This window comes from Ananas comosus, linkage group 7 (genome assembly GCF_001540865.1).
Source record: "Ananas comosus cultivar F153 linkage group 7, ASM154086v1, whole genome shotgun sequence".
In the NCBI taxonomy this organism is placed as follows: domain Eukaryota; kingdom Viridiplantae; phylum Streptophyta; class Magnoliopsida; order Poales; family Bromeliaceae; genus Ananas; species Ananas comosus.
The window spans coordinates 11,201,998-11,215,427 of record NC_033627.1 but is presented as its reverse complement, the minus strand read 5'-3'; the positions used below and the strand labels follow the sequence as shown (position 1 = coordinate 11,215,427).

Genomic DNA, 13,430 nt, shown 5'->3' with positions numbered 1-13,430 from the left:
AGTATTCGAGTCCACAAGCGTATGTTAGAGCTCATGGACCACGTGAGTGATCCATGCTGGACCACTCACCCAACTCGACCTGTCTCTTTCTCTCAAGTGCGTGTATATGTGTTTTATACATACATACATATATATATATATATATATATACATATATATATATATATATATATAGTGTAGAGCTACTATATTATCGGAAGTATAAAATAGTTGATGCTTCCGATTTTTAAGCCCTTGGATCAAATATTTTACGATTGGGATAATAGCAGTTTCCTTAGGGTTGAGTGGCACCCCTAAGTTTGAGTGGTCCTCATTGGTTAATAATATTAATTTAACAGTTAGAAATGATCAATCGGGTTGATCTAAGGGCTAAAAAATCGGAAGCATCAACTATTTTATGCTTCCGATAGTATAGTAGCCCTATTATATATATAAATATATATAAAATAGAGGGAATAAAAATTATTATGTATATTTTATATTGTTATTATATAGTATTATATACATATTATGATATATATTATATTATATTATATATTTATTAATTTATTATATAATATAATTTTGATATATGTAATTTATAAATATAAATGATAATAATCATAAATATAGTATGTTAATTATTATATATCAATAATATATAATATATATAATAAGAGAAAATATATATAATAGTTTTCTATTTATAACTTTTTCGTTTATTTTTATTTTAACGAAAAACTATTTGATTTTCCTACCAACCAAACACATGAAAACGTAAAATTTATTTTCATCCAAAAACTTTTTTTCCACCAAAAAATTTTTTTTCACAATTTTACGTGGAACCAAACACACCCTTAGTTTTAAATAAATTTAAATAGTTTGAAATGGTATAACTTAGTCTCAAACAATGCAACTTAACAACAAATAGTGCAACTTTGTCTTAAGTAGTGCAACTTATTTTTTTTCTCTTTCTTTTATGTTTCTTGATTTTTCCTGTAGCGGCTTCAATACATGATTAATATTACCTTCCCAGGGGAAAATTATATATATATATTTTTAATAATTTCTTCTTATTTTTCTTTTATATTCTGTATTTTTTTCGCTACCGAACCCCCTCCCTCCCCTCTACAGCTGCCCCCGCCCTAGCGCTCTCTTCTTTCCCATCATTCTCAAACCTTGTGGCACTCTCGTCGTCATCATCGTTGTCACCGTCATCCGTGGCCACACCATCCTCCATAACCTCATCTCTACGATTTGTGCCATATCCGAGCCCGTATCGCCATCTCCAACATCGGCGAAGGTGTGGGTGAGATAGGAGAGAGAAACATGGCGTCGACATGAGAGTGGTGGTGGTGATGGTGATGGTGGCGGAGGAGGAGCAGGGAAAGAAAGCGCGAGAAGAAAAAGAAGAAGAAACAGCAGGAGGAGGGAGACGAAAAGAGAGGAGAAAAACGAACGAGAGAGAGAAAGGAGAAAGAAAAAGGAATAAGCATATTTTCATCAATTTAATATGCAAAAATTCAAAGAATGAACCATTTCTGCAAAAATGCAGAACTAACGAGATTTTTTTTTTTTTTGCAAATTTGTCCAAATATTTAAAACACTCTAAAAAAGTAATTTCTATGATAATTTGTTAAATATGTCTCAAATTCTAGTACCGTAAGGTTTTCTAATCCTATTCTGTTTTGATTATCTCATTAAGTTAAGTTTATACTATGCCTAATTTTATTGAGATATTTCTATTCTTACTAAGTTTGTATTCCTAGTTGTATTAGAATTTAGCCATTATTATAAATATACCCTTTATTCTATTAGTTTAGTGTGAAAGATGAGAGAGAAAATATCGGTGTATTTTTTTTGAGATTAGAATTTTGTGAGAGAGACATATTTTGTACACAACTTTGATTATAATGAATATTTTCGCTCTGTCTTCGCCCGTGGACGTAGGCCGGCTGTCGAACCACGTAAATATTGTGTGCTTTATTTTTCTTCTCTCGTTTTTGATTTTTTTTTTGGTATTTTCGTATGCACCCGACATACTAGATCTTTTTTGGTTTTAGTTCTAACATAATTTAATAAAAACTTTTTTGAAAACGTGCTAATTTACTTTGGTGGCATGCATGACACTATGACAGGAGGACATGGCAACATTAGCAAGCCACATGCCATCCTGCAATGCCGTGCCGCAAGCATGCATATTGACATTAGTATTGTAGAATGTATTCAGTAAATTAGATTTCGATTTAATGGCTTGCGTCACTGCAACAGAATTAGGTTATAGGGACACATATTTGGAATACTTTTGTATAAGTGTCACATTTATGCCTAAATTATAAAAAAAATCTACTAACATCTAAATATAAACCTTAATCTAACAAAAATTAAAAGGTTACTCTACTCAACCCACCCTACCCAGCACATTCGACCCGTTTACAAATAAAAAAAAAAAAAAATTAGAAAAATCGATTACCATCTCCCCATCTCTCCTCACTCAATCCACTAAAATTTTAGACGAAGAGCCCTTCCCTCTCGTCCTCCTCCGCCACCGCAGCCAATGAGATAGAGTTCCAGCGGTTGGTAAATGCTTAAATAAGTGTTGGTAAATTAGCAGCACTCTTTTTAAGTTATAGCGACACTCTTTAACTGTCACTATATACCTAGCGACTCCACATATAGCAACACTTTTCAAAAGTGTCGGTAATTTAGCCAACAGCACTTTTTTTGATTTATACCGATATTTAAAAATATCGCTATATACTGTTTTTGCTGTAGTGCGTATAGTATTTGGGATGTATTGTTACTTGGGATGTATTGTTACGCTCTGTACAAGCAATAATTTGATCTATTTTGAAGGGGTGGGCTTCAACCACCCCATAACCTATCTCTATATATATGGGAAGAGATACATGTTTTGGAGAGGGCATCAAACTAAGAAGCTCAGAGATCGTTCGCTCTCAAGCAAAGCTACCATGGCCACACACTTGGTAGCGCTCTCCTTCTCTTCTAATTGGTCCTCCCCAAGAATCTGCGCAGCACGAAATTTGAGGAGCAACAAAACCTATCCTAGAGCATGCAGTACCAATAGCCAATTAGATCAGCTGGTTACTCTCTCTCCAGATCTCTCTCCCTCTCTCTCTCTCTCTGCCATTGGATCAGCTGCTTACTCCCTCCCTCACTCTCTCCTTCTATCTGTTTTTTTATATAATATGTACTTATATCATTGGAGCTAGACTAGAATACTTTTAGAAGTAAATACGTAAGTTTACTTCTACGTGATTTTCAATAATCGGTTATCCGATTTGACGATCAGCACCGTCAAATATGATTTAGGTTATTTGAAGTTCTAACTAGATAACCCATCGTTGGGAATGACATCGGAAATGAGGTAAAAGTAAACTCCACTATTTACTTCTAGAAGTATTCTAGTCTAGCTCAAATTACAGATATTATATGATATTAGTATGTAGTGGACTCATTCTTGTTAATTATAGAGCATCTGAACAGATGATGCATAATGTTTGAACATGCTCAAGAATATTTGAAGTGTCTTTTAAAATATAATTTTCAATTTCTTTTTCCATAGCATATATCTAATAATTGACGGCCTCAAAACTTCTCCTTTTTAATGGTAAGGCATTTGTTACTAAACAGTATAGAACAATCAAAATTTATTGATTTATGCTACAAAGTACTATGAAATGTTTAGATCAAGACCAATAATCTTTATTTTTAATTAATTAGGAATTCCTTTTTTAATCTTTTAAGGTTGCTAAATTTACACCATTCAATTGCTGGGTACTCGAAGAAGCATTAGAAAGTCATTTTTTAAAGAACTGTATAATATATTTAGTTTCTAGATACTTCCAAAGTATGATAATCACGTTTAATAGTATTGATCACTAGAAAATAATTTTTAAAAGATCTCTCTCTCTCTCACTAGAAAATAATTTTTAAAGGAACTCTCTCTCTCTCTATATATATATATATTTTTTTTGATAGTAATATAAGGTTAGTATTGTAGAATTATTCTATTAGAATCAATTTTTAAAAACAGTGATTTAAAACTTATATTTAGCCCTTGGGGCTCCTGAGCAGCCCAACACTCTATGGGCCTTATCTGGAAACCCGTTTTTTGGTTTTCACATGTGGAGTTTAGTTCCACATTGAAAATCAAAAACATGTTGCTTCTCTTTATATATTCATTCACTTTCAAGTTAGTTATTTTGGAGAATATGAGAGTGGAGCTCTTGACTGAACATATATATGCACGCACGGCACGAGCAAGGCCGGGCCGAGTGGGCGGCGGCGTGCGTGAACCCGGCTCACTTACACCTTTTCTTTTATTTTATTTTTTTACTTGATTTTATTATTATTTAAATCTTATGATTACCTTACCTCGATAAGGGTCTTATCTGGATTTTGTCCAGATCTGGTCTAACCTCAATAAGGGCCAACGGCTTACCCGAGATTGAGCCGTTGGACCTTTACCGTTGGACTTTACCTGAACCTTACCTATATACAGAGGTTAAGGTGCACTTGAGCTGATGAGGAAACTCGATCTGAGCTTCACCTCTTGATCATCTTCTTCCTCAGCTACTTGTGCACTGAACTTCATCCTTTACACTGAGTTTTGCTTCTTTCAACACCGTGCTTTCTATATTTTGCTGGATCTCCTAGAGCTTACTGGGTTCGTGTTGCACCACCCTGAAGACGTGCCGACAGGGTGGGCGGTGGTCATTGTATCGTTAGGAGTGATAGCCAAAGTCTCACATGTGGAGCAGCAATCTCGCTTCTATGACAGTACTTTCGCACGCCTCGACTCACAATTCTTATCTAATCTCTTAATCTCTATAGTATTAACAGTTTAATTTTTACTCGAGATTTTCAAAATTGAAATTATATGTTTTGTATTCAAAAATTGTTTAAAAGAATATTTTACTAAAGTTTTAGAAAGATATTTTTCCAACATATTCTTCATGTGGAGCATTCGATACATGCTGCTGAAACGTGCATGATCAACAATATTTAAAGTATATAAAAACTAAGTCCTTGTTTCATATAATTTAATGTTTTTTTTATTTTTAAAAAATACTATTTAATTCTAATATAATTTTATATACCGTAGAAGACTCTCCTCTCCTTATTACGGTAGATTAGCTTGTAATACACTCCGGCCTATTGATGGATGATAATTTGTCTACAAAAATTTTAGAAGCAAAAAAAGTTGCTCCCCTATTTTTTCTTTTGTTGCCAAACAAAACACTTTGAATGAAAGATTACAAATAACGCAGCATCTCCTTCTATACTATTTCATGTAGAAACTCTATTTGAAAAAAGAAAAAACTGATAACAATGACAACAAAGGCCTAATTTTTATTTTTGTTTTTATACTCTACAGCATCTATCTAATAATTAGACAGCCTCAAAACTGATACTGATCAATTTTAGTGATCATATAAGAGATTTGGTACTAATCAGTGAGGAAAAATCTAGATTTCTTGAATTTTTCGGATAGAAAATTACTTTGAACTTATTTCTTTGGGTGAAGAAATTGCAAACTATATGTGTTTGCATATTTAATTTACAGAGAAGTTCCAACGAAGTCAAATTTAGGGCATATAATATGTTGAAACCATGTTTATAAAGCTATTCAGTGTTAAATATAAAAATATATAAACACCATCCTCTAACAGCTTAAGCTTTTAGAGTACAACGGTTGTTTCATATAGTATAAGAGCAAGAGGTCCTGAATTCGAGTCACGTCAGGCTTCTAGCATTATTAGTTTCCTTCCATTTAATTTAAGCCCATAGCATGTGTCTTGCAATCTTGAGTCCAGACGTGAGGGAGAGAGTGTTAAATATAAAAATATATAAACACCGTTCTCTAACAGCTTAAGTTTTTAGAGTACAACGATTGTTTCACATTCAGCAATGGTTACAACTAATTTGACCAACTGTATTTTTTGTTTTGTTATTTAGGACAAATCCTTCATTAATCATATGGAGAATTTGAAAAAGGTGAAAAGCATGCTCTCTCAGAGAAATAACCAATTGGAGACATTGATCACAGTTGATTCCCTGAAGCGGCTCGGCATTGATTACCACTTTAATGAAGAAATCACTGCCATTATCGATTCCTTACATAAGAATCTCAATAATATCAGCCAAAGAGGGGATATGTTTGCAGCATCTCTTTCCTTCAGATTACTCAGAGAAGCTGGATATTTTGTGCCTTCTAGTAAGTTTTCAGTCTTCGGCTTCATTTAACTACACTCAAGCATTACTACAGTAGCAAACTCAAGTTTCAGTTTGAACCACTTGTTATTTGCTGCAAACAATGTACTTGATTATCTTGAGATGTAGCAACATTACGTTTTTCACAAAACATACATATATATATGTATGGAGTCGGCTCCTATGCTATTAATAGTACGAAGCACTTGGTGGTACCAAGTTTTCCACCGTTAGATCTACCCTTTTGATCATTTTCACCTGTTAGATCGTACTATTCAACCATCCATCCACTCAACCCTAGGGGACCCACATCATCTTAACCGCACATCTCTTAAACCAATGACAAAAAACTTAGTAGCACCAATGACTTGGTGCTATTAATAGTATATTAGCCTAGTTCTATATGTATGTATATAACGACCATGATGCATGTCATACTATTTTTTTTTTTTCGACAGAGATAGATAGCACGCTACCCGTTTTATTTATTTCATTTAGAAATAAACTTAGCTGGAAATGCCTACTATTTGTGTGAACATTATATCTACAACTGTTATTTTCAACTTGATGTGGTCAACCTCAAAAAACTATTGTATTGGACGAACTCTTGACCAAGAGCAGAAACTTTGTAAGATGCCCACGTTTATCATATGAGATGCATCTCGTGTGGCCCGATGCATTCAAACGGATGGCTCGAGGATCATACAAATAGCTCAAGGAATGCACGTCGCAACATTACTACTTTTGGGGTCTCAACCTATGCAAGACACATTCAATATAATTTTTCTTTCCGACTCGGGAATTTGTGGGTGATACTAATGTGACATCTTTTTCAGATAATAAAAGATAAATTGTTATGCAGATTCAAGAGTTAAATTTCTAATTTGAAACTACGAAATCTATGTCAAACTTTTAAGAATTAAATTCATAATAGTAATTAACTAATTCCTTCGTTCATTTGTTATTATATTATAAGATCAATCTCTAACGTATATTCTATCTAAGACATGTTTGATAGGTTCACTGACGAGAAGGGCGATTTCAAGCCGTGCCTTTGCAAAGATATGAGAGGAATGCTAAGCTTACATGACTCATCATATTTGAACACGGGAGAGGACATCCTTTATAAGGCAAACGAGTTCTCTCGCAAGCACTTGAAATCTTCTATAAGGCATTTGGAACCAAATTTGCGCACATTGGTGAGGGATTCGTTGGAGCATCCCTATCATATGAGCTTGCCATCGTACAAAGCTAAGCAATACCTCAGCTATCTCGAAAGATCGTCGCAAAGGATTGGAGCTATAGAAGAAATAGCAATAAGGGAGTTCAATTTGAATCAAGAACTACATCAAAAGGAACTCAAAGTGCTTGCAAGGTAAGTTAATTAAGTTCTCTCATGTAGTTCTCGTAGCATGCTCCATTTGATCATATATTATTTGACATCAAACTAGTGGATTAGTTTTTATCAGAAGATTTGAAAATTACTTTAATTTCGTGATGATTACTGAGTATAAATGTTAGGAAGTTCATTGATGGAATTAGCATGTACCAATGAAGTGAAAATGGTACGAGAGACCTTAGGGCGTGTTTGATTCGGCTCATCCTACCAAGATTACAAATAATTCTATCAGAATTATTGCATTTGGTTCATCCAGTAATTTGGTTGGTAATATAGCATTATAAATAGTACAGGATTACTTCGAAAATATTACTGAGCAGGGGATGGATATCACGTATTACTGATAGCGAGTTATACTGTATTTAATATAATATTACAAGTTTACCCTCCCCCATCCCATACCTTTTTTACATGTATTTTTCAAAAAATTAATTTAAAATTAAAAAATTATAAAATTTCAAATTTTAAATTTGAAAATTTTAAAATCTAAAATGTAAAATTTAAAATTTAAAAAATTATAAATTTTAATTTTAAAATTAAAAGTATAAATTTTTTAATAAATTAAAAATTCTCACTCTCAAGCTTGTTTCTCGAAGAAGCTTATTCCACCATGAGTTGACAACTATTGTTCCCCAAAAAACAGTGTGTTTAGATATTAAAAAAAAAAANATATATATATATATATATATATTGTATTTTAAATTTGCAAGTTTTTCATATCTATATTTTAAATTTCACATTTTGCCAAATATAATCATAAAAGGGCAATTGTGGAATAGACAACACTTTATTGTTAGTATTATTGAATTTTACAAAATAAACCAAACATAATAATTATATATATACTGTAATCCAACATTACATTACTATTTAAATCAAACGCGATAATACAGTATAAGTAGTAATCTGATTCAGAAATCTCAAATACTTGGTTATGTCTAAATAACCTGTAACGCTAACCGCTAACCAAACGCGCTCTTATGGTAATCAAAACAAAACTGTCAAGCCTATATGATCATAAATTTCCATCGAAAACAGCACTAATTAAGCACTTATTATCTATGGATTATTAGTAAATCTCTGTACACAGTTCTATCTCAAAAATTGAGTGGTGAAACAATTCCACTACAACAGAATTAAATTATAGAGACACATTTTTAGAACACTTTTATGTAAGTGTCCTATTTATGCCAAAACTTTTTTAAAAAATTTACTAAGGGCTAAATATAAAGCCCAATACAATCAAAAATAAAAAGTTACTCAACTTAACTAACCCCACCCAGCCTGGCCGGATTATAAAGAGAAAAGGAAAAAAAAAAAATTGATCACCATCTCCCTTTCTCCTTCTCCGTCGTCGCAGCCGACAAGTTAGGGTTCCGGCGGCTGGAGTTCGACCGCGAGAATCTTGTAGGGACCGTAGAGAGTTACGATCACCATGTGTCCCTTCGCCACTGGTCGCTGGAGAAGTGGGTGCCAAACATTAAGACGGCCCTACATATAGCGACCCACATATAGCAACACTTTTAAAAAGTATCGATAATTTAGCCAGTATTATTTTTTTTTTACCTTTACCGATATTTAAATGTATCACTATATATCATTTTTGTTTTAATGTTCTACGCACTATTGGGTAATTGTATTAAACACTTTTTGCAAATTAATAATCAATATTGAGCAATTGTACTAAACATTTTTTTGTACTAAACACTTTAAAAAGTATTACTACAAAGGTAACTTTTTTTGTAATATTGAGCAATTGTACTAAACACTTTTTGTCCTAAACACTTTAAAGAGTAGTACTACAAAGGTTACTTTTTATGAATTAATAATCGACACAACTTGAATTTCTTTTCTTGTGATGAAATATACTCAACTCCACTTCACCAGAAGTGCCATATAAAGAGCATATTAGCTAATATTTATTTTTAACTCAATAATTAACTATCTACTGAAAAAAGTGCAATCAAGTTAAATTATTATGCTACATCGGGCATTTCAAAAGATTTCCTAAAAACAACTCTCTTAATTTACTTTACTGCTTATGCTTTTCATTTATAAAATTTGAGCTAAACACTAACCATCTCTAGCACATGTGACAAAGGGATTGATGGTTGATATCTAATGTCTCAATTCGAAACTTAGTTAGCTTATTGCTTCATATTTCCAACTAAGCTCATTTCTAAAAAAAATAAATAAAACAAGTAGCATGCTATCTTTCTCTAAATAAAATAAAATAAAATAAAATTTGAGATGGAAGCAGCATTTGGATTAGTCTCTAGTTGGAGTACAATATATCTATATTAATTATTAGTTTGTTTTAAGCAATGTGATAATAATTTTGCTCCTTTTTTTTAATACTTTTGCTAATGAGTGCAAATGACAAGCTTCATCATTTTTTTGATACATATAGGTGGTGGAAGAACTTTGGCTTAGTACAACAATTAACATATGCTCGAGATCAATTACTAAAGTGGTACATGTGGTCCATGACTATTTTTCAAGGTCCACAATTGTCGGAGCATAGGATACTACTCACGAAAGTGATTGCATTTATATATCTCATCGACGATATATTTGATGTTATCGGATCACCAGACGAACTCCGCATCTTCACAGAAGTAATCAATAAGTAAGTTTTGTGTAGTTTTTGCATAAAGGAAAAACTTCAGGTAAACTCGAACCCTTTTACGTGGTATAACTTTAATTTTGCCTGCATCCAATAATTAATTTTGTATCAGATGGTTGTTTGGACTCACTGTTTTTAGATAGGCAAATAGAATCAAACCAACGAAACAAGAAGCATCGATATTCTAAACAATTAAATACTAATTTGTAGTGCTTCTTTGTCCCTTTTTTGAGCCAGTTCTCATGTGCTCAATTATAATAAAATCTCAAGGTACAAAGATAGTAAAGTGAACTGTACCACTGCGAGTGTCCAAAGTTTTGGTTATTGAAGTGCAAATATCCTCACGTAATGACTTCGAATAAATATATAAATACAGATGGGAAAATTCGACCCCAGAATCGCTTCCTGACTACATGAGAGCATGCTACATGGCCTTGTTCAATCTCACAAGTGAGATAGCACATCTTATTACTAAAGAACACGGATTAAATCCCATAAATTCTTTGAAGAAATCGGTATGACTTATTACATACTTTTGAACCGATATTTCGCTTGTTTTAGTTTCTTCCTGTCTAAATTAACGCGATACTTTTGTGATTTACTTGGACAGTGGGTAGCACTATGCAATGCATTCATGGTCGAAGCAAAATGGTTTTCGGCAAAATATGTGCCAACGACAGATGATTACTTAAGAAATGGTTCGATCAGCTCAGGGGTACATGTCGTCTCGGTGCACATGTTTTTCTTGTTAGGACATGGAATAACAAAAGAAACTATTGATCTTATTGAGAGTAACCCCGCAGTTATTTCTTGTACCGCGACTATTCTACGCCTTTGGGATGATCTAGGAAGTGCCAAGGTAATAGCTTCCTCGTCGCTTTCGTATTTTCCAATTTTTCCTTTCTAATAGATAGTAGGAAAAAAACAAAAAACAAAAACTTGCCTTAATATTGAGAAAGCAATAAGAAACAAAGAAATTAAGTAACTCTTTTTTTGGTTTACATTATCTTACTGGATATATATTGTATTGTCAATTTTGATTGTATCAATTGGTTGAGGCCGAGCTTAATGATACCCCGTACGTAGCTTTCTTATGAGATATATATCATGAAATGAACTTCAACAAGTGTTTTGTACGTCTCAATCTAGAGAACAAATGAAAAAATAAATTAAAAACAAATACAAAGACTAGCTAGAGCTGTTTGGCCCTATTTTCTTATTACTTTTGCGTGAAGCATGATTGCTTATGAAATTTGGCAATATTTTTTGGATCATTGTCACATGATAATGGCTTTCCACCTAGGCGTCACGGATACTGACACGGGACACGAGATACCACACGACTCGGAGACTGTGACTGGGCAACTTTAAAAAAATTAGAATACAGACATGATATAGACACTGCTAATAAAATATAATATTATTAATATAATAATATTTTTTAATTATGTATAAAATATTAATTTTGGTAAAATATTATTATATTTTTCGTACGAATTAAAATTAGTAAAATTTTTATTGATAGTTTATATATTTTAAGAAAAGAAATTCTCCACCATACATAATTTATTTATATTATTAAAAAAATTTGTATGCGTTCATCAAAAACTAAAATATTTATCATCTTACATTATATATGCATAGAAAAATAAAATAAAAATAGATACATATATTTTTTTTAGTTGTATGCGTTATAAATCGATATTAAATGGGCGTCCAAAGAGTGTCCACATCGGACATGTGTCCGACACGAACACGCGAGGTTTACAGAAGTGTTCATGATACATTGCTTCCCACAGAAGTTAGATTTTTGTTGAGTCCGAAAATCCAATTATTTGTTTGTACACAAGGTGCACTATTGTGCAAAGCACTTTTTTTGAAATTTGCACTAGTATCTAGTTCGTAGTATGGTATAACTGAGACGCTTCACTTTTCATATCAGAGTTCTTTTTTTTATTTTTGAGAGAGAGAAGGGTAGCATGCTACCTATTATGTTCGTTTCTTTTGAAAATATACTTAGTTGAAAATGTGAATTAACTAGACTTCGAACTTGGCACGCTTAATTCTTTTAACTTTTTAGGTATAACTACCGTCCAAAATATTATAGCCCAGTAAAGAGTTTTAGTCAAATCATATCTCATATTTAAAATTATTCCAAATCATGGGGTGTATCAAAAACATAATTATGACACACCTCGTAGAACTTCAAACAATGTTAGAAAATCTATGTAGGCTTTAATTATATGTACCTAGCACCTGGCCAATAACTTTGGCATAAATACTTTTGTTGCTTGAATCCAATAATTTGTTAGAACTAGAAGAGTGAATCGTTATAATAATATACTTTTAATTTATTTATATATCATTTTTATAATTTTTCAGGATGAGAATCAAGAAGGATTTGATGGTTCATACATTGAGTGCTACATGAAGGAGAACCCTCATTGCTCTACGCATAACGCCAGAGAACACGTGATGCATTTGATTTCTAAGAAATGGGAAGAACTCAACAAAGAATACTTCACTCAGAGAACCTTCTCACCTGATTTTATTGGGGCATCATTAAACTTTACAAGGATGGTTAGAGTAATGTATGGGTATGATCAACAGCAAAAGCTTCCAATGCTCGAGGATTATGCCAACTTGTTACTATTTGCAAAAATGTAATGAACTTTAATATCTCGGGAATAATTATCAAAAAAAATATATCTACATATATTATTCAAAAGAAACAGACTCAATAATATATTTAATACTTTCACTCATGCGCATGATAAATATATATATAAAGAGTATGTGGAATTGACATGTAAGGTAAAACTCCGCACAATTAAAGAGACTTAGAATTAGCTCTGATATCATATTATTCACAAAATCAATCGAGTAGAAATTAGGCATAAAATATATACCCAACGACATAATAAACAACACTTGAATGTATCCTTAATTCAGCCACAAAATAGTTTTTACTGATTTTTTCTTTACAATCACCCAAATTCCAAAAGAGATGGAGCCTTCTAAAAGTATCTCTACAGGTATCAGACTAAGGACACAAATGCTGAATAGTCAAGAGTCCTTTAGAATTTCTAGAAAAATAATAAACGTAATCTCTTAGGAGCTCGATCGTAGCCTTCCGTTTTGGCTTATAGCTTTGTGTCATTTGGCGCCTTTCCATTTGATAGCTCAGGT

The 13,430-nt window shown here is 32.6% G+C and overlaps 1 protein-coding gene across 1 annotated transcript; it reads left to right on the top strand.

The window, feature by feature from the left end:
• Positions 2,848 to 12,989, top strand: LOC109712449 ((3S,6E)-nerolidol synthase 1-like). Its single transcript, XM_020236011.1, has 7 exons — positions 2,848 to 3,083; positions 5,962 to 6,220; positions 7,222 to 7,591; positions 10,026 to 10,244; positions 10,618 to 10,756; positions 10,852 to 11,100; positions 12,624 to 12,989. Exons 1-7 carry the CDS (start codon positions 2,889 to 2,891, stop codon positions 12,906 to 12,908), a joined length of 1,716 nt encoding a protein of 571 aa, XP_020091600.1. The 5' UTR covers positions 2,848 to 2,888; the 3' UTR covers positions 12,909 to 12,989.

Coding starts and splice junctions, on each gene's coding strand:
- LOC109712449 (XM_020236011.1), top strand. CDS start 2,889: ATGTTTTGGAGAGGGCATCAAACTAAGAAGCTCAGAGATCGTTCGCTC. Junction 6,221..7,221: donor TGGATATTTTGTGCCTTCTA/GTAAGTTTTCAG, acceptor ATTCTATCTAAG/ACATGTTTGATAGGTTCACT. Junction 7,592..10,025: donor GAACTCAAAGTGCTTGCAAG/GTAAGTTAATTA, acceptor TGATACATATAG/GTGGTGGAAGAACTTTGGCT.